Genomic DNA, 26,649 nt, shown 5'->3' with positions numbered 1-26,649 from the left:
CACACACACACACACACACACACACACACACACACACACACACACACCACACACCTTTGCTCTCAGCTGTGTGCTACACTGCACCAGTCTTCATCTCCAAGTCCCTGATTCATGAACTATGTTTCCTTTGTCTCTCATGTAAAATTGTGCAGTATTTTTATCTCTCCCTCCCCCCCAATCTTCTGGAAAGCTCGGTTGTTTGGAGGGGGTGTGGGGGGAGAGTCTGAACCTTTTTGTTTTCTCTCTGTAAGATCAGGCAGCAAAATCCACGATGAAACCCCTTTCCCTGCTCTCTGTTCCCAACACATTGCGCCTTGAGTTTGTGCCACTCTCACCAAAACCCAACCGGCCAGGCGGGAGAAAGTGATTCTGTAGCTTTAAGGTGCAGCTCGTGCAAAAGTACCCCGGAGGCGGGAGCCACTGCCATCCATCCGCCTGGCGGGCAGGCAGGCTGGCTGGCATCAGGGGCTGCTCCGGCTGCTGCCGCCGCTGCGCCCAGGGCCCCGGGGGTGAGGGAAGTCACTGCCCTCCCCTTTCAGTCCCTGCCCGGCCAAGCCCGCTGGCCCGAGTGAGGACACAGGAGTGGGGGCAGGCAGGCCGTGCAGCTTTAAACCATGGCTCAGCTCTCCTCGTCGTCCTCCTCCTCCTACACCAAGAACGGGGCTGCAGACGGGCGGCACTCCCCCGGCTCGCAGGTACCTCCTCCTTTGCAAGCTTTCGGAACCACCTCCATCTGGCTCTTGGCGTGCAGTACCCCCAAGTCCTGAGAAGCAGCAGCAGCAGCCTCCGCTCCCTACATCCTCTTTTTGCCTCCTCCCTCTTTTCTCTTTCTCCTCCCTCTCTTCTCCCCTCCCTCCCTCCCTTTTCCTCCTCCTCCTGCTTCTTTTCCTTCTCTCATTCTCTTGCTCCAGCTAGAGGAGCCGGCTGGCCTCCCCCTAGTCCGATGCTGGGAGCTTCTGAACCGGCTCCTTCGAATCTTTGTTAATGGATGTGGTGGGTGTTTGTAGCTCCTTTTTTCGAGTGTGTGTGTGCGTGTGCGTGTGTGTCTCTGTGTGTGCCCGTGTGTGTGTGTTTGCTGGGGGCTACTTGGACTCAGGGTTTGGACCCAAAGCCGCCTGGGGCTCATGCGGATTGAATGAATGGTCAGCCCTCTCACTCCTCCGCCGGTGACCCTGCTATTTTAGCCGAAGCTCCCTTTCCTTCGCCAAGCCCTCACCCTCTTTTCTCTTGTCTTGTTGAGTTTAGGTGGCCAGAGGCACCACAACCCGGAGGAGCAGGTTGAAACGATCCGATGGCAGCACCACTTCGACCAGTTTCATCCTTAGACAGGTAGGAAGAAGTGGGAAGGAGGAAGAGGAGGAGAAAGAGAAGGAGGAGGGAGATAAGGAGGGAGAGAGGAGGGAGAAGGGGAGAAAAAGAGGGAGCAGTGCACCTGGCCCAGGCAGTCGGGGCACTCCAAACGGGGTGGGGGCGGGTTCCGAAGTGGAAACCTCGCAGCCGCCTCCACGTGTAGGAAGGTGGCTGTAGGTCCTTCCCGCCCCCCAAGCAGACAACACAAACACACGCCCGCCTGGGCTAGAGCTAGTTGGTTGTTTCTGGATTTGATTTTGGAACTTCTCTTTCTCTTTTGCTTCTTCGGCTCGCAGTGTCCCTTCCTCCTCACTCCTCTCCCCAGTCCAGTTCTTGGTTCTTATGGTTTCGGGGAAGAATGTCTCCAGTTCGAGAAGTATATTTGTTCCACGCTAGAATTAGTTTTGTTGTGTGGAAAGGGAAAGAGCTCAAAGGCTCAGGAAAGAAGGAAATTGAATATTTTGGGAACTGTGAGCCCCAGAACTGGAAGAGTTTCTGTTTTCTCCTCTTGGATTTGAAAAAGCATCTTCGGAAGATGTGGCCTCCCTTGCCATTCAGAAAACAGTTGTGGACAGGGACTTCTTCTGATGTGGGTCATAGACAGTCATCTGGGATGCTGAGGGTGGAGTGGAGGGGGGCGGGGGCGGGCTGTCTTTCATTTAGACCGCACAACCTGGGTCATGAGGGAGAACCAGAGAAGCTAATTTTCTTTTAAGTTTGTTCTCAGTTTAGGAAAGCTCCTTTGCTTCACTTCACTTGAAAAACGGTTTTCAGATCTGGACAAAATTGTAGTAGGAGAAATCTGATGGACAATTATCTTATTGATTAGAGTTTCTATTAGTACGTCTTGTCTTTTGGAATTTGTGTATGGAGCGTTTTGATGATATTTGTTATTGCCAGGGAAAATTGATGTTTAGAGAGTTTTCACTTTGTTGAATTGTCAAACTGTATTCATTTTTATTATAAATGTGTGGCAAATGAAACACTCCAGGGATGCCACATTTTTGAAGAGACTATGAAAAGGTGAGTCACCTTGACTCCAGTACAGCAGTTTTCCTAGTGTGTGTTCTGGGGTTACTGCAGGGATCTGGTCATCAGCACTAGGAGGCTCTTTATCCCCTGCTCTGCTGTGGATTACTGGTGTGACCTTGGGAAGTTACATTTCCCCTTGGTCACTCAGTTTCTTGTGTGATGTGTTTCTAACTTATGATTGCCAGGCAATTTCATTTTTTTAAAATTTGCCTCAAATTGAAGATGGCTAATCAACATTTCATGCATGTGGTATTTAAAAAATCATATGGAGACTTTATGTTTGAGGTTTATTTACAGATTACTTAACATTTAATGTATCAGCTTTCTCAGAAACAGGTTTTATCACTCTACCATTCTTTAAGCATTTAGATGTGCATTATGAGTCCCCAGTAGGTAAATACACTGTGGGATTCACTTAGATATTTTTCCATTTTCACCATTTATTTATAAAACATATAAATATTCATCTTTGAAAAGAATTTGAGCATTGAAAATATTTTGATGCTTTCTGGTATTTATTTTGTAGGTGCCTATTTTTAGGAGTGTTTTATTGATGCAAACTGTTGGAAGCCCTAATTATACATCAGTGATACCTCTTTCATATTACCATGGCATCCTATGAACAATTTGGCTCAAACTTTCCTTTTTATCTGTATTTCAACTTCACTTACCCATTATTCTTCTATTGCAAGCTACTGATTATAGCACAAAGATCAATATTCTTTTTCTGCTTCTGGTTTTCTTCCCCAAGTTTATTTAAAAATACAAACAAACCCTAACTGCTGCTTATCAAATGATTTTCAGGCTAATCTCATCTGATATAAATTTTTATATTTCTGTCAAAGATATTTCAGATATTTTTCCAGAAAAAGACTTTGTTGGTTTAGTAAAATGAACTCTTTTAAATCTAGAAGATATTTGTGTTAGCTTAGAAAACCAAGGGAAAAAATAGAAAACTTGGTTCACAAAGGAGATTATTCATACATTTTTCCAGTTTATTTTCTGCACAGCATAGCTCTGCTTACCAAAATGGCTGAAAGACAAAGCTGAGAAATTTCATATTTCTTCAGAGGAGACAAAAAATTGTGACGTGAATTTGCCTTGACCTTATAGAATTAAATTGAGCCGTGACCCTACCAAATAAGAAATATCCTATAAGAAGACCGTGTACCTGTTCCTAGGAGACATTAGTCACTTTAGTACATTTGTTGAATGATTGAATTCTTAATATTTGAATTTTTGAAACACTGGGAGTAATACGATTTCTTGTGGAAATTCCATGAACTTTGTGTAATAAGCACAAAGAGGACCTTGTTAATGTTGAAAACAACACTGCTTCTTTCTCTGCCTTGGGTCCTTTTGGCTTATGAAGTAATTTTCCCCTGAAGAGCTCAGGTATGATCAAGACTCTTAGAATCAAAATCAAAAGGTTCTATGTTGTCTGTGTTTCCATCTAGAGATCTATTCAGTTGTGTCTCCTTTAAGTTTGATCCAGTTCACAGCTGAGAGGATGGGGTTGGCAATGTGGAATGGAGACTGACCTTTTGGAAATGAAGTTGAGATTACTTGTTGGGAAGCCCTCATCAAATCTAAAATCTCTTTTCTTATGCCTGTTGTAAACTAAGTGTATGAGTATATATGTGTATGTAGCACAGAGGCCTGAAAACATCCTTAGAATCAATTAAAGAGTTGCAGTGACTCTTTTAGTTTTTTGTAGAGTCTCATGAATGTGGCTTTCCAAATTCCCTATGGTAATATTGACTTTGTTTCCTGTTTTGTTAGAACACCAGGAGTCAATTCTGAGTTCTGGGATTTGGGAGTAGTCTTCTTTCAGAAAGAATCTTTCAGAGACTTGGAAGGAAAGCTTCCAAACAGTTTCTTTTAGCAAATGTCGGGAGGATTAGTTTTGTTCAGCCTGTGGGAGAGAACCTTGAAAAGGTTCTTTAACATAACTATCTTCACCTATACTTTGATAATCTGAAATCATCAAATTACAGAAAGATGGATTTAAATTATTTTTAATAAGGTGGGGTTTTCTGAGCAGAGGTTTGTCAGATAGTAATACTGGCTATCTAGGGAAGGCTGCAGAATTTTCCTGGGAGTTCTTTGAAATAGATTGTTCAGTCTTACCTAAACATAGAAGAATTAACTTGTTAACTCTTAAGAATTCTTCTAGCATTCTAGTTCTGTGATCTAGGTATGACAAGATCATTGTATTTGATTTGGAAGGCACCTTTGTACCAATCAATCAATTAACAAACATTTATTAAGCACTTACTACATGCCAGGTACTATGTTAAGTGCTGGGGATACAAAGACAAAAAAAACAACAACAACATAATTCCTGCTCTCATAGAGAGATTTTTTTTTTACGAATCATGCATGTGAGAAGCTAAGAGATCAGTTTGAACCTTGAATGGGGGGAAAAGATTAATATATCACGAGGCCAGCTGATGAAATTGCTGGGTTTTTGTCCATCCACGCATATTACTGTGGGATTACTAGATAGCTAATACTGTGCCCACTCAAAGTGAAAAGCTATCACATAAAGTTTATTCCATGACCTAAAAACCCCACAATTTGGAGTGAAATGATTTGACTCAAGTTATATAGAAAGTGGTAGAGCCTGGACCTAAACCCCGGTCCTCTCACTCTAAATGATTGTCTTTTTTTTTTGAGGTCATGTTGTCAAGGGATAAACTTTAATAGTGTCTAATTTTTAAAAATCTGTTTTCTCCTCTGCTCTGAGAGGCTAGCCAGCTAGTAATTACAAGTAATATGAATAGACAAACAAAAACCCAGCAGTGAAATTAGGTGGCTTCCTAATTGACTAAGAGTTAAACTGGGATTTTATAATGGACCAATAAATCCAATTTTGAGCACTGATTCTGACCAACTGGGTCAACCCCGGATTTGGAGGCTAGAAGACACTATGTTCCTTGGGTTCCTGAGGGCGTCAGATTGTTATTTGGGGGCTCCTGACCTGGTGAGTGTCAGAGACCCAGCCAGGTCAGAACAAATGAAGTTAATTGAATAGAATACATTAGGAAGTTCTCAGTGTTGCCTTATCTGGGGCTAAGGTATTTTTTTTAACCTTCTAATTATCTTACACTGGTATAATGCTCCTGAATATGCATAATCTCTTATCCCTTATAAATAAACTTTGGTAAGATCACTCTTGTGATCTGAAGCATGTGATGAACAAGGGTAAGAATAGAAAGGAGTGGATGCCAGCCAGATCCCGGTGCCCATTTGCATTTGCAGATGGGATTGAGTGCAGTAAATATCTGAAATCAAGATGTCAGACATGCTTAAGGGTCAGGAGGCTTTGGGAGATAGGCTGCCTTGAAAGTTTAGGGGGTAGTGAGTGATAAATGTCATTAGATTGTAAGCTCCTTAAGGGCAAGGGCTGTCTTTTGGCTTTTTATATCCTAGCACTTAGTACAGTTCCTGTTGCATAGTATGTACTTAATCAGTTTTTTTAAATCGAGTAGGGCCGCCTTTATGATTTCCAGGGGAAGAAGATGAATTCCCTGCAAAGCTGACTCAGTTCAGGAAGGCCTAAAGATAATCTATTATATACACTTGGTTCACTGGGCAGAGCTTACTTAACATAGCGTGCACCTAACTTTGTCAGAACACAGTGGGACTGCGTGAGCCCACCTCTTCTGGTCAGTAGAATTTGATTCTAGGTCAAATCCTAATATACAATTAAGGCACTGAATCCTTCTGAGCTATAATTTTGATTTAGCATTGTAGACAAGTTTTTCAGATCAACAAGAGAATCTAATGTATGTGTATTTCTGTATCTCAGAGCAACAAGAGTTTATCCACAAATTTTAAATCCTGTAATACTACAGCTGGAAGGAATGACAGATCATCTACTTCAAACTCAGATGAGGAAGCTGATTTCTGGAGATATGGAATGTTTTGCTCAGGATCCCATAATCTGATCATTCAAGACATAGCAAGGAAAAGGCCAGGGGCACTTGACTCCTAGTGCCCCCACATTACTTAAATTCTTCTTAAATAATCACACACACACAGAGCAAAAGAAAATAGAAAAGAGAGATGGAGCTTATTAAAATTGGGCCCTGGGAATGTATTAATTTAGATGGTTGTTCTAGAGGACGTTGCTTTGATTGGATAATCAAAAGTCTGTACCTCATTCAACCTATGATTCATTTGGGCAAGTCATTTAGCCTTTTATTTCAGAAGTTCATATATGGATGTATGTATTTTTAAAATTTCTTTGACAGTCATTTAAATATTGTAAATCAGTGGAACATTTTAATGATTCATTTCCATTAGCAGAGCTGGAAGTTTTTACTCCATCTATAAATATAACTTCAATGTGACTTTTGAATTCCCTTCTCCCAGAGTGGTGCAGTCTGGTGAATGAACTTCTAGGAGAGGTTTATGCCAGCTTTCTCTCCAAATTCTCTACAGCACACCTCTTCCCAAATTGAGCCTTGAATGTGTGAGAAAGCACGCTGTCTCTTTTGGCAAGATATTCTTGCAGTCCTAGTATTAGACTTGAATAGCATTAGCGGAAAGTAGGAAACTTACAATTCAAAAACCCAATTCCTGGGCAGGCAGTAATTTTGACCTAACTCTGAGTGTATTTTCATGTCCTTTTGAGTTCAGTAAATCCTATTGATTTGCAGGATACAGTTGAGCAAAAAACCTGACCTCCAATACTCTAATGTAGTATATTTCTTTTCCCTCCCATCGTCTTAGCTCCCTTCTTGTGGTGTTTGGATATGCGAGACTAATTCTAACACAAGTTTACGTCATCTTAGATAAATTATAAGAAGTAATTTTCAAATTAAAAGATGAAATTACCTTGAGTTTTTCATAGGGCCTTGCCTCTAAACAGCTCCAAATACTTTCACCTGTTCCTGTTGTCATTATGACGTTCATATGTAGTAGAGGACTGACATATCCCATATTCTTGAGAGAGAAAAAAGGCACAGAAAAGTAAAGGAACCTGGATTGCTAAAATCACTGATTGGACCTGGTACTTGTGGTAACCCAGTGTTTTGGACTTGAATGTAAGTGGTTCAGGGTCTGCCTTTCTTAAGGTATGATGAGCAGGAAATGACAACTAAAACATCTCTCTGGGGGCTTGGCCATTTCCTAGTCCCATGCTAGAATGCCAGAGGTGAAACAAATAACGGATTATGTATATTTGCCAACTTTCCTAGATTCTAACATGTCTGGGGAGCATAGAGAAGGGAATCTATTCTTTCCTGTCATCATACCTACAAAATTTCCCAAGGTTTTGAACTTTTTGGAAGATGGTGGGACATTGCCTCCTCGATGCTGATTAAAGAGAATAAAACTCTGTAGAGGGTAGTAACACATTCCTGACTCTCAGCATGAGAGCAGTGATTTCTTTATTCTTCCTTGAATTTCCATTCCTCTCCCCCACAATATTCTTCCCAAACAAAAATGTACTAAATTGTTAAATCTAAGTAGGAGCTAGGATTCAATCCCCAGTGTCTTCCCACACAAACAAAAACTGATTTACTCATCTGTTTTTTTTTCCTATAAATACCTGGGTATACTAGTATTTTTATAGATAGGGAAATCAGTGAGCCAAGAGAATTCTTCCGTAACCTTGAAATTGTAATATAGTTTGTCTTTTAGCTACGAAGTTGAAAGTACAGTAAAATCCCACTAATTTGAACTAAGCCATAATAACTACAGGAAAGGTAAGTCTGAAAAATTGTATTTTAAGGTTGTTAAAATTAAAAATAACATTTTTTTTTGCTCTAAAGTACTTAGAGTAACAAAATGTTTGCAAGTAGTACATCTTGGGAACCTTCTGTAATGAATGAATGGATGGTATAATGATATTTAGTCAATTCTATGCACATGGTATCCCCCCCCAATAGTATTTTATTTTTTTCAGTTACATGTAAACTTAGTTTTCAATATTCACTTTTATAAGACATAGTACTTCTAATATAAGTGAAAAGTTTGTTATAAACGCATTATTTGTGATCCGTTGAAATCTTTTTAATACATTTACTTACACATAGAAAATCAACTTTAATGTAACCTCTGTCCAAGTTACAACAAATTGTGTGTTATTAGAGTATAGATTGATGAGATTTTCTGTTCAAGTGCTTAAAGTGGAAACAGTAATTAGGTGTGAACCATGATAACTTGATGAACTGTTCAGGACATTACCTGTGATTGAACTATGATGGTTCATCATGAAACACAGCATTCACTATCTTGTTTTATTTTTCTTGGTTTAATGTCTTGCTCTCTTGGGTGATGGTACTATTTTCTAGGATTGTAGTTAAATTAACTGTTAAATAGAAAGTAATTTACAAACAGTTTTGAAAAGATTATGCATTTTTCTCATAGTTCAAGCGTAATAAGAAACAGTAAACTTTAATCTTCTCTGTCTTTTTAACCACTTTTAGAAGTGCTTTTTAAAAATACATAAGTGTAATTGTAATAGAAATTCATAGAGGCTTATGAGGATGAGAGGAAATGTATTTGCTTTGGAAGGCCAGAGACTTATATGCAAAGTTCTCAAGTCATCAAACAACTCTTTTATTTTGATAAGATACATATACATGTTTTGATTAAGATAAATTTAGCAAAAGGCAAAGTGGGTAGGTCAAAATGACTTTTGGTGACAAGTGACTAAAACCTAGTTTCATACCATATAGTGAGTTTCATTTAATTTATTCAGGAGGCAAGAGACTTGGGTTAAAATTCTCCTTTACTAGTTTTTTGGCCTCGGATGAGTCTTTTATTTTTTTCCTTTGTGTCTGGAGTGTCTTCCCTTTCCTATTTGACTGTTGAACTCTTGTCCATCTGTAATGGGAATGTAAATTTTAAAGATCTTCCCTGCCCCTAGGCTAAAGTGCACCTGGAGCCTGGGGTGGGAGGCTTGTTTTCAGTAGATACTTTTTGATTGGCCAGTGGGTCAATAAGGTTGTTACATTCTCTGAGCCAGGAGAAGGCTATATAAGCCCTGATGTGTAGCTTTGTTTTGGGGCTCACTTTGAGAAGTGTTCTGTGATTTGATGAAACTCTGGGCTAGCCGTTGTCCAGAGCCCCCTGGCTTTGAAACCCAGATGTTGTTTGGTATGGATGTAATGGTTGGACAGTTTGGAAATCTACTTGATCTGTTTCTGTCTTGCTAATTCTGCCTGTATACTTTGAAGTTCAGGGTGCTGACCTTTTTCCCCTGAACGAGGTAAATGATACATATTTGACTGATTAAAATAAGCTTGTTAACCCATTTTGAGTTGCTTTCCTTTATCAAAGCATATCCAAGAACCTGTGTTGGCAGCAAACCCTGAGGACGCTTGGGGTGCTTGCTGCTTGCACCATCATTTAAAGTCCAACTTAAATGCTACCACCTCGTCCAGGAAACCTTTTGTAACCTGTCTTTTTACTAACAGGTTTCCCACTCAGACCTCCTATGTGAAGCACTTTATTTTGTACTTCTATAATGCACCTGTAATCTATATTTGCGTGTTTATATTTTATCCACCAACTAGAACATAAGCTTCCTGAGAAAAGAGATTGTGACATCTAAATTTTGTATCATCCCTAGTTTGTAACACGTCATTCTATACATAATAAGTTTATTGAATGTCAAAGGGGCATGGGCATCAGTTTCATACCAGTAAAATGGGGTTAATAATGCTTTACTTAACTGAAGATAAGGCAATTTGGGGTAGACCAGATGATAAACTCTTGAGATCCTTTCCAGATCTAGAATCTGTGATATATTCTGGAAAGTACAGTGGTGCTGGGCTAAGAAAAAGTGGAGTAGTGTCAACAATAAATACAAATTAAAGTTGTAAGTGTGGAAAATTGAGCAAAAATGGCTCAGATCTGACTTGGCTGATAACAGTGTTTGGTGAGATGCAAAATTTAGATGACACAAGGTCCCCACCTTCAGACAACTAGTGGAAAGTTGTAACTGAAAAGTACAGAGAAGATAAGCAAACACAGTGCTGAGTGAGGGCTAGCAAAGAGAGGTCATTATTGGGGAGATTAAAAAGGCTTCAGAATGGAGAAGGTGGTAATGGAGTTGGGATTTAACTGATGAATAGTGATTTAACAAGTCACAATAGGAACAGATCATTCCCACTATAGGGAACAGCACAGCTGAAGGCATGAGGGTGCAAAAATAGTTGAGGCACATGGGGACAGTAAGTAGTTGAATTTGGCTAAAATGTAGAGTGCATGTAGGGGTGGAAGGGAGCAGTATGGAGAATGCTGGAAGATAGGTCGGATTAGTTTATGGAGGACCTTGTACATAAAGCTAAGAATAGGGAACCTCTGATAGATTCTGAATAGGGGAATAGCAAGACCAGATCCAAGTATGACAGAGTTTTGGGGAATGCATACTTTAAGAGGTTGCAGAGAAAAGAGCTAGCAAAGGACACAGAGGAAAAATGGTGAGAGACAATAGAACCAGGAGAATATGATGTTTTAGAAACTAAAGGAGGGCACCGTTAACAATATCAAATTTTGGGAGGCATCGGTGACCTTTGAGAGAACATTTTCAGTAGAATGGTGGGGATGGAGGACTGATTCTAATGACTGATGAAGGGGTTGGGGAGAAATGGAGGTATCATGCTTAGATATGATACTTTTTTTTTAATTGAGGAATGGGAGGGATTTGAGATGATAGTGGAATGGAGGTATAAGGGTTGAGAAAAAGCTTTTTTAGAATGGAGAAGGAGCCAATATGTGGAAGTCAGTGGAGGAGAAATTGAACATTTAAGAGAGAGGATGGTGATGGAAGAAAGAACCTAGAAGAGGAAGGAAGGCATAAGCTCAAAAGAAGAGATATCCAGGAACAAAGATATTCTTCCTCAGAAGCAAGAAGAAAGAAGAGACAATGAATGGGTTGATGAAGTGAAGAAGTTTTGAGGAATGAGGGGAAGAGAATTGATGGTCATGTCATCTTCTCTGTGAAGAGGTCAGGTCTCCTGCTTTAGGTGGGGATATGGCAGGAAACTGGGGTCAAGAGCTTGAGGAGAGAGAAGGTTTGGAGCAGACAGCTGTGAAGAATGAGAAAGGGAGTTATCAAGAGACACTTAAATGCATAAATTCCAAAAAACAAACAGATTTCTGTAGTGGGTGAAATAACTCATGAGTCCAATTATACTGTCCTGTAAAAGTAAAAGAATGGTTTTTCTCATTGATTTCTTCTGGTGTGAAGGGTGAGGGAGAAGGGAATGTAGGAAGGTTGTACAGATGAAGGTTGTTGAAAGTTACTTTTTCCTAAAGGCAGTCACTTTTTTATGAGGTTGAGGGACCTACTTGGAAGCATTAATTACTTAACAAGCATTTATCAAGCATTTACTAAGTGTCAAGCATTAAACACTGGGGATACAAAGCAAAAGCAAACAATGACCCTAACCTAAAGGACTTTATATTATAATGAGGGAGGTGTATATAAATAGGTATAAACTAAAGACACACAGAGGAGCTGGAAGGTAACTTTAGAGGGGCAGGCACTAGCAACTCAAGAACCAGGCACTAGGTACTTTGGTCACATATCTGCCAGAAACTTATTTTCTTATTATCTGCCCTTTCTATATTGGATAGGCTTATGTATGATTTATGCAAATTTGAACCAGGAATTAAAACAAACTATAGTAAATGACTAATCTCTGAATTGAACAGAACCCCCCAAAATAACTTAAAGTCTCTGAACATTTTATCTCCCAAAAGTCTCAGTGAACCAGCATGAATTGTGACAGAATTGACATTTAAAAAAAGTTGACTCAAGATAAAACACTTTCAGAATCAGCATTTCATTCTATTGGAGTTTCTGGCATATGATATATATTATGTGGTGACTTTCATGTAGAAGATAGTGCTTTTGACTTATTTCCGTATTGATTTTGTGCTTTAAGATGTTTTTTTCCATTACTAAACACACCCAATCAAAGCATTGGAGATATTTCAGCAGAAGCTGGATAGCCTTTTGTCAGTGATGTCATGGAGGCTGTTCCTTTTCAGATATATGTTGAACTAGTTGCTTTTCTGCCCTGAATGTAAATGTCACAGAATTTTGGGATCTCCATCACTTGGTCCCATTTTGAATAAATGTATCACCAAGACAACCAACTGATTTTTAGATTGTAGTCTGCGTATACAACTAAGCTTTTTCTTTTTTTCCTCAGTGTACCAAGTTACCTGACCACCATAGTAATGAAGCCTGTGACCTTGGCCTTATTAGAATCATACTTACTTATAACAAGCAGAGCAAACTGACCCAGACCTGTATAGAGTGAAGTTTATATAACAGACTTTGATCTTTGGGATTAAAAAATGATAGAGCAGATTGTTGCTATTTTTTCCTTAATATTGTGCAATGTCAAGAGACCTGAAGGAGTACCTTTAGATCTTTGGTTGCTCCCATGTGAGGGCTTTACAGAAGGAGCAGTACAAGAGTTGCAAAGGATGGGAAGGCATGAATGGATTGCAAAGTGTGCTGTTTGAGGGAGTGTCCACAAAGGGGAGATCCATAAATACATCAAAGATTATAGTGTCACAGATCCAGGACCATAAGGGATCTTAGATTCCATCTGGTCTGTTGTTGGGTCATTTCAGTTGCGTCTGACTCTTCATGACCCTATTTGGAACTTTCTTGGCAAAGATACTGGAGTGGTTTGCCATTTCCTTTTCCCACTCATTTTACAGATGAGGAAACTGAGGCAAAGTTAAATGACTTGCCCAGGGTCACACAGCTAGTAAGTGTCTAAGACTGGATTTGAACTCAAGAAGATGAGTCTTCCTGATTCTAAGCCCAGTGTCATATCCACTGTCTTTAATGTCCCTGGTCTATCTAGTCTGATCTGGTCCATCTAGTCTGACCTTCTGCTTTTTCCAGGTAAGCAAATTGAGGCTTATTGAGGTTAAGTGATTTGTTGAAGGTCAGACGGGTAGCAGGCCTCAGAAATGATGTTTGAACCAGTCTTCTAATTCCAGAGTCAGTGTTTTTTCCACTGTGCCACAATAGAAGTGGATCTGCTTTGGACACCTAAAAATCACAAGTCAAAATGATTCATTCCTTGCCTTGAAACACCTGGATGTTTGTAATAACCTGTAAGGGCAGGAGTAGGGAATAATTCATGCCTCAGAGTAACTGATAATATTTCTTCTTTGTATAGTTCAGTTAAAGAGATATTAGAAGGTTTGCTGCTCAAAATAAGTAAAATATTTATGGGAAAAATGACATATAAAATTGTATTTTTATGTGGCAGGTGCTGCTCAACTATATTTGAGAGATTCCCTAGGGGATAAAAATTAATTATCAACACACTAGTGTAGGGAAGGAAGTAGGTCAGCTGAAAACATATGCTTCTAATTTCAGAGAGCTTTAGGAGTAATTCAGTTTGGGGACTAGTTTCATTTTTTTAGTGTCTTAAATGTTGTTTTATACTGTGGTATATAATACCACTTTAATTTTCAATTCAGTTGTTAATTGCCACGTTAAATTTAATTGAGTGAAATATTTACTTGTGCACACACATGGAAATAGGTGAATGGAAAATTACCCTGAAAGGAAACTTTATCGAAACTACATCATAGTTATAATATACACAATTAGGATCATTATTACTATTATTTCAAAATTAGTATAACTGTGCTCAGTACTTTAAAAAGTCTATGAGGAGATGTTTCATTCTTTCCATCTTAACAGAATGTTTCCATGCTAACAAATGTACTTTCCCTCCAGATGTCCTTGTTTCTGTTAAGGATAGCACCATGCTTCCTGTAACCCAGGTTTGCAACCTCTCTATTTCTTGCTTTCACACACATATCCCATTTAGTTGTCAAATCTTGTTGTTCCTGCCCCTACAACATCTCTTGTCAATGTCTACTTCTCTCCATTCATATTCACAAGCTCACCTCTTGTCTGGAGCGACTGGTCTTCCGGCCTCAGTTCTAATGCATCCTACACATAGTTGCCAAAGTGATTTTTCTAAAATGAAGGTTTGGTCCTATTAGTCTCCTTCTCCATAAAACTCCAGTAGCTCTATATTATCCCTAGAATCAAACATAAGACCCTGTTTTATATTTAAAACCATTTACAACTTGGTCCCAACCTACCTTTCAGCCTCATTATCATTATACCCCTTTATTCATTCTGTAAAGCTGTCTTCTTACTTTTCCTCATTCATGGCACTTTCCCATCGCCAAGCCTTTGCTCAGGCTGTACCTCATGCTTATTATACACTCCTCCCTCACATCTACCTGTTAGAATACCTAATTTTTCCAAGACTAAGCCTGAAGGAGTCCTTGTTGATATCGTCTCCTTTATTGGATTGTGAGTTTCTTGAAGGCAGGGATATCTTTTTTTCTTTCTTTGCATCCTCAGAGGTTAAAACAGCAACTGGCACTTAATAAATGCTTGTTGACTCGAGTGGCACCTTCTTCATGAAGCCTTTTGTTGTTTTCACAGCCTCAAATTACCTGGTGTCTCTTTTGTGTCTTCTTATATCCATGTATATTACCTCTTCTGATACTGTGTAAGCTCTTTGAAATCAAGAACTCTTCCACGTTTGTCTTTGTATCAGCATAAATGCTTGTTGATTGATACTAGGAAAATAAAGGATGTTCCTTGTAAAAATGTAGAGGAAATGGAAATGTGTTGCTGTTTTACATGGACATGATGAATTATATTAAAATACAGTATAAGCAATTCTTGGTTTACAAATACCCATTCTACAAATGATCCATTCTTTTGCTTGGTCACTATATTTTTACTTTCCTTCAAGTTTTCTTTGTGAATCAGCTTGTAGCTCTTAGAGGATCTATGGCATCTGAAGTGGAAGAAAGGAAGAAGCTATGATAATCAGGGACGATGAAGAAAGCAGACCCTGGAAGCAGATTACTAGAATTATTTAGTGGTGGTATTCCTAGCTGCTGTTCCCCTATACTGCTGGAATTTTTTCACTTCACTTTGTTATATAGTCTCAAGTGTTAACCCATTAGAAATTCATGTGAATTAGTAAGCATTCCCTTTCAATAGACTAGTAATCCTTGAAAGGTTAAAGAGCTTTTCGCCATTCACACACTGATGTAATTATGGATTAATTCACATTTGTGTGAATTAGCTCAATCAGATTGCTTTCTTCCCCAAATCTAGTTGAGGATCATTTGTATTGACTGAATGCTATTTGATTGCGGGAAGGTGTGGTACAGAGCTATGCATCATGAGTCACTTATGGGAAGGGGAGACTTGGTGGCAATACAGTGGCACAGGCTGCCTGGGAGGTGGGGCAATCTCTAACTATAAATTCTAAAATTTTACCCAGGATTAATTATGCATTTAGAAAAAGAGGAGAAAATTCCTCCTTTATTTTGTGGTTCTCTACTACCACAACCTAGAATTCAACCCCTAACTGTTAAAATTCAAGTTAGAACACAATCGTAGATTAAATACACATTTTAAAGCTTGATCTGGAAATGTAATCCCCATGTCTATCCTTGTTTTGATTGGGAAATGTATTTTGTGTTCTGTGCAACTGATTTTTAGTCTAATTTTTTTTAATAAGGGCCATTTGTAAGTTGGGGACTACTTGTATGTTCATTTTGCAAATAAATTTAATAAATGTATTAGAATATTTGTAATTTAATTGATGTGAGTATTTTTCCATTCTTACTTATCCCAACTCCTATTATACTCTTGTTGATGATTTCTTCAATTGAAGTGACTGAAACAATATATCACCTATGGCCAGTCTTCGGATAAGAAGCCCTTAGTTGGGTTTATTCTTGTGTGATAGTCTGCGGCAGAGCTCAAACTTGAAGCCTTTCCAGGTTGGCATAGGACTTGCTTTAGCTTGCATTCTGCTAGTGTAGCCTTCAGTAATCCCATGATTACATCCATGCCAGGTTGAGGCACCAGAGTAGGAAGCTCTTATATAGTAGCATGGAAAACATTCTGCAGTTTGGGTTCACAATGAAAAACTTTTTATTTAAATCTTGACTCTATTCTACTCTTACTTCCTCTGTGACTTTGTGAAAGCAACTTTAGCTAGGCATAGTGGCCCATCCCTATAATCGCAGCTAATGGGGTTAGGTTTTGCAGAGGCTTGTAGATCTCTTGAGCTCGAGAGTTCTGAACTACTCTGCCAATCAGGTGTTTGCATTAAGTTCAGCATTATTATAGTGAACCCCTGGTAAGGGAGGATGTCTGTGGCACCAGGTCATCAAAGAAGGGGTGGATTGGCTCATGTTGGAAACAGTCAGGTCAAAACTCCTGTGCTCAGCAGAGACTGAATGGTCCCTGCACTTCCTGATAGGGATACCCAATCTTTAAAAAAAAATTATCTTACTCCTCAAGGCCATCTTCAAAATAAGGGAAATTGAAATATTACATACGTAAAGCACAGGATTTATTATTAGGTTAGCAAGGATTATAGAGCTCTTTTAAGGAAGTACTTGTTACTTGAAGTAACAGGGAAGGCCTGGACTTGGGGGTAGAGAGACCTGGATTTGAATCCTGCTGATGCCATCTGTACGACCCTGAAAAGAGTTATTGTGAACAAGCTTAAGAGAGGAAGGAGAAAATTTAGAATATGATGAACTTAAAGCTCCTTCAGACATATGCACGCAACATGAAAGAATGTGCAAAATTGTGAGTGGGATGGTGGGAATGAAGTATTTGTGAAATGTGGTGAGATTTTCGCGGATATACATCCTGGAAGCTATTAAGGGTGGAAATGTGTTTTGGTAGAGCATAACTGGTGTTCAATTACCATGAAGAGCAAATGACTAATGGTGCTTTAAATATATAGTAATGAACAACAAGAGTCGCCATCTTTTGAATTTTACTTAAGGTGAGCAGAACGGAGAGACTCTCATTATTTGAAACCACTGCAATTAGGAGCTTTCAGGACTGATTCTCTTCTAGTTTCTCAGGTGTGTCTTATTTGACACATTGCTCAGTGTGGGTACTGAGGAGGGTAATGAGGCAGTCATGCTTTCAAAAGAAGGAAGTTCTCACTTTTAGTGACATTAGCTAACGCTCTGATTTAGGTGGGAAATGTCATACAGGGAGTGTTCATCTTTTCCATGATTCCTGATCAGAGGGGTGTTGTGGATTTCTTGGCAGAAAGAAATTCTCATTGTCCCCTTACACTTTCTTCCCACTCCTCACTCCCAAGGCCTTGGAATTAGTTCCTATTCACCTGTGTTCCTTCTCCATGTGTACTCTTTGTGTATCCTCTACTCCATTGGTGGTATGGATGCCTTTGATCAGAGAAGCCCTCTGTATTCATGGGAAGAGTCTTTTTTTGTCATTTATTTTGTTATGCTGTTTAAATGTCTCATTCTTTCAACTATGTACATTGTGGTTGGCTAGTAAAAGAAACATAGTAATTGGAGCTTGCCAGTGGAGTTTTACAATCTCTTACTGTAGGTCAACAGTCAAGTCCAGAGGAGTTGTTTTAAGGCAAGAAAGAGCCTAGAAATGGCAAACAAGAGGTTCAGAGTTTAGGAAGAGCAGCCATCGGGAGCCCAAACTAGTGGACTAGAGAATTAAAAGTGAGGCACTAAGGTAGGGTTCAGGGCAAAATGAGATTAGGAGACTGATCCTAAGAATTGAGTTGGCAGGAATTCAGGATGTCACAAAGAATTGCCTCAGTTTCCTCATCTGTAAATTGGGGGCTAACAATAGGACCTACCTCCTGGGGTTGCTGAGTTTCTAATGAGATAATATTTATAAAGCACTTAGCACAGTGCCTGAATATAGTAGGTGCTGTATAAATATTGACCATGATGGTGATGATGACGATGACAGTGACGATTATGATTAGTAGGTCTGAGATATCAGCGGCAAGAATGGATCTTGATACTGAGCGAAGAGGTTGATGTCATGAGCCAACATTTCTTATATAGATGTAATGTAACCTCCTTGAGGGCAGAGACTATTTTATTTTTGTCTTATTCCTAGCATGTAGGATAGTGCCTGGACTATGGGCACTTGATAGATGCTTTGTTGAGTGATTTAATTGGTATCCTCAGAGAAAGAACTGGTTTCAAACTGTGGACCCTGAACCTTCAGAGGAGAAATGAATGTACATTTTCCACATCTGGCTACAATGGAGGATGCTGAAATTGGGAGCAATCGATTAACAAAAATTTATTAAGTGCCTAGTGTGGGTTGAGCAATGGGGATACAATGACAAAAGAGAATAGATGAAAATATAAGAGAAACAATTTCTGCCTTCAACAGACTTTTATGCCAATAAGGCAGGTGTTCTTAAAAAAGTTTGGTGTGTGGTGAAGGCTATGGACACCTTTTCAGAAAAATGTTCTTAAATGCATAACATAAAACATGTTGGATTACAAAGGAAATCAGTTATATTGAAAAACAATTATCAGAGTATTTTTTTTTTTAAAGTTCATGGATCCCAGATTAAGAACCCCTGTGAACAGAAGGGTATAACACATACCAGGGAATGGTGGCCAGTCTTAGGGATTGAGAGTAGAGTCATAAAGAAGCAGTAAATTACAATCCTTTTTCTATTAGGAATGGTAATATTGATTTGATTATTGTTCCTGAGCAAGAGGCAAAAGGCAGGCCAGTGGAGAGGGTGTGGAATGGGGAAGGGAGTCTCTAATGTTGGCAGGCTAGATGCTGATGCCTTGCTATATGCTAGATGGAATAAAGTATGGTTGTGGAGAGGGTTAGGATCTGTGCCTAGATAGAAATAGAGCATCTGAGATGAGGATTAGTTTACTTTTCAGGCACCTTAGATCTAGTCTCCAAACCAAATGTATTAGCTCTGCTAGAGAGAGTCCTTGTCTGAATTCTTCATCTCTCTTGTCTGGATTGTTGGTTTATGTTCCTGACCATTCAGCTGCCTGGAAATGATTGCTAATTGCTCTATGTGTTGACCTTACTATTTTCCCCCTTCCTTTTGGTTCCTGTGGATTTCCTAATTTCTGCCTTTGGCTTTACTGTGCATCTTATCTGTGTTTTCGTTTTCCTGTCAGCCTTGCTCTTATCTCAGACATCTGTCCTAGATTCCCATGCTACCCAGTTAGCCATGTATTTTCCTCTAAATCTTATCTTCCTCCCCACCCCCCAAGACAGTGCCTGTGTTGCACAGATGACTCATAGCATGTCTAAGGAAGGGAACTGGTCAATACTATCTTCCCATGTAGAACCCTGATTTGAATCAATCAACAAGTATTTGTCAATTGCTAACCATGTGCTAGGCATTGGGGATCTAAATGCAAAGAATGAAACAATAGACTACTCTATGTAAGTAGTATGGGGAGACAAGTATATATATATATGTATATACACACATATATAAGCATATACACCATAAATATAGGGAATAAATACAAATAAATACAAAAAATGTTAAATATCAGGTAGTTTGGGAGGGAGGGTTCTAGTAGCTGAGGGGGATCAGGAAAGTCTTTTTTTAGAAAATAGAAAGTGGTTCTTGACCGTATCTTGAAGGAAGAAAAAGCTTCTATAAGTTGGAGGTAAGGAAAATGTACATTTCAGGTATGAGGAACAGATAATGCAAAGGCAGGGAAACTTGAGATGGAATATGAGGAATGGAGAAGTCCAGTTTGTTTTGATCACATGGTATGGGAGAAAGAATAATTATTTAATGAGTCTAGAAAGAGAGGTTGGGATCAGGGTGTAAAGGGTTTTACAAGCCAGGGAAAGGAATGTATATTTAATTCTAGGGCCAAGAGGGAGCCACTGGGGTTTATTGAGCAGGGGAGTACTTTGGGCCATACTTCAGCCCATTTCTCTAGTTCCCAGCCCCAAACTCCCCCTGTTCCCTTTGGATTCCACAAAGGACATTATCTGATGCACCACTGAGTACCATTTGTTGGGCATATGTCTGACTGTTATATGCCTCATTTGATAATCAGAGGATCATTTTAAAAAGTCATCTTAGTCAAATTTATCAAACAATGATAAATTTGTATAATCTTAACATATGTATAGGAGACACATTGTTGAAAGAGAGCCATTAAGGTAAATGTTTTTCTCTACTGAATGAGATGATTTTTGTAATCAACAGAAAATAAACACAGCAGGAACTTGTATTCTCTAATCTTTTCAGTGAGTTGTGTAGAAAATACACTAAACCCAGAAATGAGCAGGATGAAGAGAGTGCACTGGATTCCATCTGGACAGCCCTTTTCAGGAGTCCCAAATTGTGGATGGATGGATCACAGTCTGTACAAATGAAGGATGTTCTTGGATTGGTGGAATCAGTCAGTAATCCACAGAAATATTCAGCAACTTTAACTCATGGCAAAATGGAAGTGATAGCATATACTCTATGTATGTAACTAAATTATAGGAGAGTAAATTCTCACTGGACATCTTCATTCAAAGACTGAATATTGTAGGGAGGATTCTTATTCGGGTATAGGTTGGATTAAGTGACCTCTAAACTTCCTTACAATGTTGAATCTGAGATATTAAATGCCTGCATCTTCCTGAAAACCATTTTCCTTAGATTTTCTAAGGCCTTTAATTTCATGGTCATGATATGAAATGATTTCCTCACAGGGATCTTGCTCTGACAGCAGAACAAATATGATGTGCAACACAATATTTTTGTTTAACTTGCAAAAAAACCCTTAAAAGTTGTTTGTACATCTGTATGTATGTGTTTGCATTACTAGAGTTTGATTCATAGTCACTGTAAAGGACTACTCTTGTGTTAGAAGGCTCAGATATTAGGTAGCAAAGGATGAAAAAAAAATAAAGTTAACCTGAGTGCTGAATTATTTCACACCTCAGTTGTTGAAGAAGAATTATTATTTTGGCCATGCTGCTTTTTTGGATAGAAATTTAGTGACAGATTTATGGAACAATTAGCTTATTTGTAAAATTTTGTGGAGAAAATTGGTAGAAGATTATGAATGATATTGTCTCAAAACAGTGAGTAATTGGAAGGAAAATCATTTTTGAGGATGTGTGGTGAACACTTGACCAAGCAAACATATCCTGAAGGTATTTAAAGATAGGGTTGGAAGGAGAATAACAAAGTGAAAAAAATTAGTTTATAATGAGTTTATGACAAACGTATAAAGGACAGTGGAGTCACCAGTTTTGAACTATCTAGGAACATTTGTTGATTTGATGTTGCACATTGATGGTAATGAAGAAAAGAAAGTTGGGGAAAGCAGCTGGCTCAGACCAGCTATACATAAAGAATAGTAATATGAATGTTGACAACATTTGAAAGCATTGGAGGATTGATTCTGAGGATGCCTGAAGAGGATGAAGAGACTAAAGGTGTGGGGACAAAAGCCTTCAGATTTTATTGTCTTCCTTTAAAAGAAAGTGACTAGTGGCCCATATGCTTACTTTCTCTTTGATATATAACTTGTATGAGAATATGCTACATATGTTGTGTAGGTATCTTTGACAAGAGACTAAAAGAATACAGATAGGGTTTCATGATTTTTTTTCCATTACAAAATTGACTGAAAGATGTAGAGAATGCAAAATCCTGCTGTGCACATTTGTTGATTGTAGAAAAACATTTGATTTGAAAGAACAAAATGCTCCCTTAAAGTCTCTCCACCATCCAGGTATGTCTCATACATATGGCAAAAATTATATAATTTCCTTGAAATACTTTATAGCCTTGTGAATATTCAATATCAAGTGAAACATAAGATGGGGGAGGTGGTTAAGGGGTTTGCTATGCTTGGCAAAGGTGTTTGTCACTATCACAGAGTTGAAGTTGAAGAGATTTTCCTATGGATGGTAAATTCTTCTGGATGCTTCTGTTTCTGGATGACATTGTGCTGGTTGCGTCAAATGTAGGACATTACCAAGTTGTACTGATGAGATCTAGCCACTTAAAAGAGATGAGCCTAAGCATTTATAGGAGAAAAATCAAATGGGTGAAGAATGTCTATTGTCCAAGCTGTGAGATACAGTTAGACATTAGACATTAACCTGTCAATATTGTTCATCAGTATACAAGTCTTAGATTGCAAATGTTTTTGGACTAGAATTGAATAGGAGAAGAATAGACTGTATTGCCTTTGGGAAATTACAAAGTTATTTTAATAATCCCAATCTTTTCATAGAAACAAAGACCCAATTAAAAAATACCACAGACGTCCTGATTGTGATGTTGTCATATGGTTTCAAGTCATAGAATTCTACAGTCTCTGTTGAGCCGAAATTGAGGATTGTCCAAAGGGCAGTGGAAAGAGGTGCTTGATGGGCATTAATAGATTGTAACACATTACAAAAAAGAAATTAAAAATGGTGAAATGAATATTACCAAACAAATGTTTAATTGAAAGAGGAGGTAGGTTGGTTGTTTGGTAAGAGTTTGAGCTAACCCATGAACATTCTGCTTATTCTATTGATATCATCACAATGTCAGGTATACTAAAGAAGGCACACGTAGCATATTTATTGATGTTCTGTGGTGAATTTGTGGGAGACTATGGAGAAGAATACCACAAGATGAGCAGGCATAACTGGACTGTGACTTGTATCATTGGAAGAAGTATCTACCATGATGCGATCAAAGATCCATTTGCTTAAATAGTGAAAAAAACCAAAAATTAGTCTTTTATGAACTATTTTTAAAATGAGATTTTCTTCAGACAGTTGTGTAGACAGGGCTACAGTGTAATTCAAATCACCAGAGGCATAACACAGAGCTACTGGCACATTCTTTCTTAAAAGAATGATTACTAACATTACAAATTAATGTTTATTAATACCAGGTTATTGCATAGTAATAACAAAATAATATCAGTCCCAAATTTTGTATGTGGCAGTTAGCCAGATTTCCATCAGCTTTTGAAAAAAAAATCTGTTATTTGATGAAGTTACTTCTTATAGTAAGCTTTTTAAATTTCCACTTACAAAATTTACATCCTCTTTAGCAGATGGGCTGACCGGCTTACAGTTTCCATGGTAACAACGTTTCAGATTTTTTTTTCCTCCCTTTTTTTAAATAGCCTAAAGTCACAGAAGGGAACTCGGATATTAATAGCATGAGAAATTTCAGTGTGAACAACAATTATTAAACATGCAGTATTTGGTTACTCACTTCCAGATCCAAAATCGTTTATGTTACACACTAATTATGATTAAGCATATTCTTCTGATGTGACGTGAATATAATTTTCACACTTGTGCAGACTACAATGAACTGGTTTGATGGAATGATTAACTGTTGAGTAACTCATCAGATTAGTTCTCTACCATGACCTGTACTTGTCAACATCATTATAACTGACCAAATCAGGCTTTATGTTAAATCGAATTAGGTGATAGCATAACAGTTGGACAGGATAATTTTAAAACCTGAAAAAGGTTTTGTAGTACAAAAACCACAAAAATGCTTTAGCTGCCTTTGTCGCTGTGCAGTTTCTATGGACACCGATATTTGTGTCAAGCATAAGCTTAATGTTTGTGCTGAATATAGAAGCAGAGATTATTTCATAGGGCTTTAAACCCATATTGACTTGATTAGGTTCTGGTAATCTTTGATAGATATAGTCAAATTGGAATAAGAATTTCATCACCAGATCAAATTAGTTAATTATCTGAATACTTTTCTAACGCAGTTACCATTCTTTAAAGTAAGAACAAAAATATTTGAGAAGAGGATGGTGGTTTCTTTGACCAAATATTTTTAAAGGATTATTTAGCTCCAATTTATTTTGATTTCTTTCATTAAGGTGAACCTTTTTTTTTTCTAAGACTTATCCCCCACTTAACAGAGAACATGGATAAGAAACAAAAATTGAGTCCTATTTTTGGTCCTTCCTCCTCCCACCTTGGGTGGTCATTTTTTGGGAAAGTTACTTTACATTCTATTTTTCTGATATATATATATTGGGAACACAGGTACACATTGGCATTGCTGTTAGAAACTCAGAGAGGAGAGAGAAAAGCTAATATCTCACTCAGTCAACTTTTTATGTACCATCAAATCCTTGCTCAATTTATGTTTGACATTCTTTATTATTGTCAATTTAGAAAAATTCTTGTTAATCTGCCTTTGAGCTCTATTTACCTGTTTTTGTTTCTGTGATGTCATTTCTCTCTGGTATATATCTCTACACCAACTCTCTGCTGTCAGCTGACAGCAGATTTGGTGTGTAGGGGTCGGTATATACTAAAGAAATATTTGGGTCTAGTGCAAAAACAAAAATAAAAAATGGTGTGACATCTTTGTGATAGTTTTCGTGGGTGGTTGTATTGTGGGTGAGTTGCTGATGATTGCTTCTATTATCTCAACTGCCTTTGTTGTGGGGTCCTCTGAATCTTAGGTGGACGGCCCAGGTTCAGATATGTATTGAATCAAGAAGAACGCAAAGATACTCTGAGTAACACTTGCCTCTGTCTTAAAAAAAACAAAACCAAACCAAACCTGGAGTTTTATTCCATCTAATGGATTAACATTTTTACTCACAAAATTGATTTCCATCTTACCCTTTCCTTTTTGAAAAAATACATTAGTACTAAAATAGAGTGGATATAAAGGAGGGTACAGAGAGGAGGAACCATAAGTTAAATGAGAAAAGGAAGCTCCTGTCTGCTGGCCGCCCCCTCCCCAGCACATAGACATACACTCACAGTCTAGAGGCTCTCTGTTACAAAGCTCTCTCTTAGGCATTTAAAACTCTTCATAACCTGACTGTTTCCTGCCTTTCCAGTCTTCTTAGGCTTTACTACTCTCCATTTGCTCTATATCTGAGCTATACTTGCCCATTTGATGCTATTAGCATAGAAATCATTTTCTCATCTTCATACTTTGGCCCTGGCGATAGATATATCCTCCATGCCTGAAGTATTCTTCCTCAACTCTGCCTCTTAGTTTTCTTACTTCCTATGAGACTCTGCTCAAATCCCACCTTGTCTGTCTCCAAGGTAATTTCACATTACCTTCCATCTGTCTGTAGATATCTTGTATGTATCTATTTATTTATGTGTTGTCCCTCAATTAGAATGCAAGCTCCTCGAGGGGTCAGGCATCCCTACCAACTGCTATGCTACAGAGACTGGCAAGCCAGCCTGTCTAAAAGAGCAGGGTGCCCTGAGGGAGAAACAAGAGGTAGCATGTGTCTGACAAGTGAGACAGCCTTTACCACCTTGATCACCATCTCCCCTAGGACCTTGATGGAGTTAGCCCAGGACCCTGAAACCCAAGCGCCTCTAGCCCACTGTCTATTGTCATCCTCTTTGGAAGCAATCACTGTGGAGATGCTCCTCCTGCTGGCACTGTCAGATGAGATAATGTTTGGAAAGTTCTGAGCATGTAGTAGGAGTTATATAAATGTTTATTCCCATCCTTTCCCTTGTAACCATGTCTGTTGAAGTCCCAGAAAACAAAGTTCTTGCAAAACCAAAATTGTTGGTAATGTCAAATAGTTCAGTATTAGAAACAGATATGATTTCAAAGTGGAAATGAATTAAGGAAGAGACATTAACCTCTTCTTTGCTGCTATACCCTGAGAATCATAGGACCTTTTCTGAGTAGCAGCAAAACCTTCCACATGTGTGGTCTCTCCCATTAGAATGTGAGCTCCTGGAGGGCAGGGAGTTTGCTTTTATTTTTGTAAACTCAGTGCCTTCTTAGCACAATTATTTGCACATAGTAAGGAGTTAATAAATGTTTCATTCATTCATTTATTGAGACAAAGACTGTTTTTGCATTTTTTTGGTAACCCCTGGGTTTAGTACCTGGCACATAGTAAGTGCTTAGCAGGTGTTTGCTGAGTAGCTGAAGCCTTTCTGTTACCTCTCTGAAAGGGACTTCTTGCAGTTACCAAGTAAACCCCTTTCTAGGAAGTTGGTTAGGCAATAGAAAACTACTTGCTATTTTAGAAAGCTATAATATTGACAGTGGCTCTCACAACTTCCTTATAGTTTTAGTCCCATATTTTAGATGCAGATTTAAGTCCGAATACAGAGATAGTACAGTGGGTAGCAACTTGACTATTTAATGCGGTGAAATGTTACCATTCTTTCATTTCCCTGGGGATAAAAGCAGCTCAACCATTTCAGTCACAGCAAAAAATTTTTTTTTCCCTTGGTGGAACCCCTGAAGATGTGGTCAAAATAATTAATTGCTATTGTCTTTTCTTGAGCCACTGTTCTTTCTTTTCCTTGAGAAAAAGTCCATTTGTGCCTCTTCATTTACTGTGACCAAGCCTTCAGAAGGGAAATAATGATCAATGTTTGAGTGACATTTGTTAAATTTTGTTTGTACGTGTTTCTTT

The 26,649-nt window shown here is 38.5% G+C and overlaps 1 protein-coding gene across 2 annotated transcripts in view; it reads left to right on the top strand.

The window, feature by feature from the left end:
• Window positions 1–161: 161 nt before the first annotated feature.
• The window catches only part of CACNB4 (calcium voltage-gated channel auxiliary subunit beta 4), a 354,950-nt gene continuing 328,462 nt past the window's right edge, over window positions 162–26,649 (top strand). The window contains exons 1-2 of one of the 2 annotated variants that reach the window (XM_069080849.1): window positions 162–695; window positions 1,246–1,329. In XM_069080849.1, the coding sequence (XP_068936950.1) occupies window positions 615–695; window positions 1,246–1,329 (165 nt within the window). In that variant the 5' untranslated portion in view covers window positions 162–614. Of the gene's footprint in view, window positions 696–880; window positions 994–1,245; window positions 1,330–26,649 lie in introns of those variants that run through there. The other variant, XM_069080850.1, reaches the window with a different exon arrangement.

The sequence above is a fragment of the Petaurus breviceps genome, unplaced genomic scaffold (genome assembly GCF_028583685.1).
Source record: "Petaurus breviceps papuanus isolate PSGF00001 unplaced genomic scaffold, PetGlider_PUasm1.0 91133, whole genome shotgun sequence".
NCBI classification, from domain to species: Eukaryota; Metazoa; Chordata; class Mammalia; order Diprotodontia; family Petauridae; genus Petaurus; species Petaurus breviceps.
The sequence above is the reverse complement of the archived record's forward strand: the minus strand, read 5'-3'. Positions and strand labels throughout refer to the sequence as shown.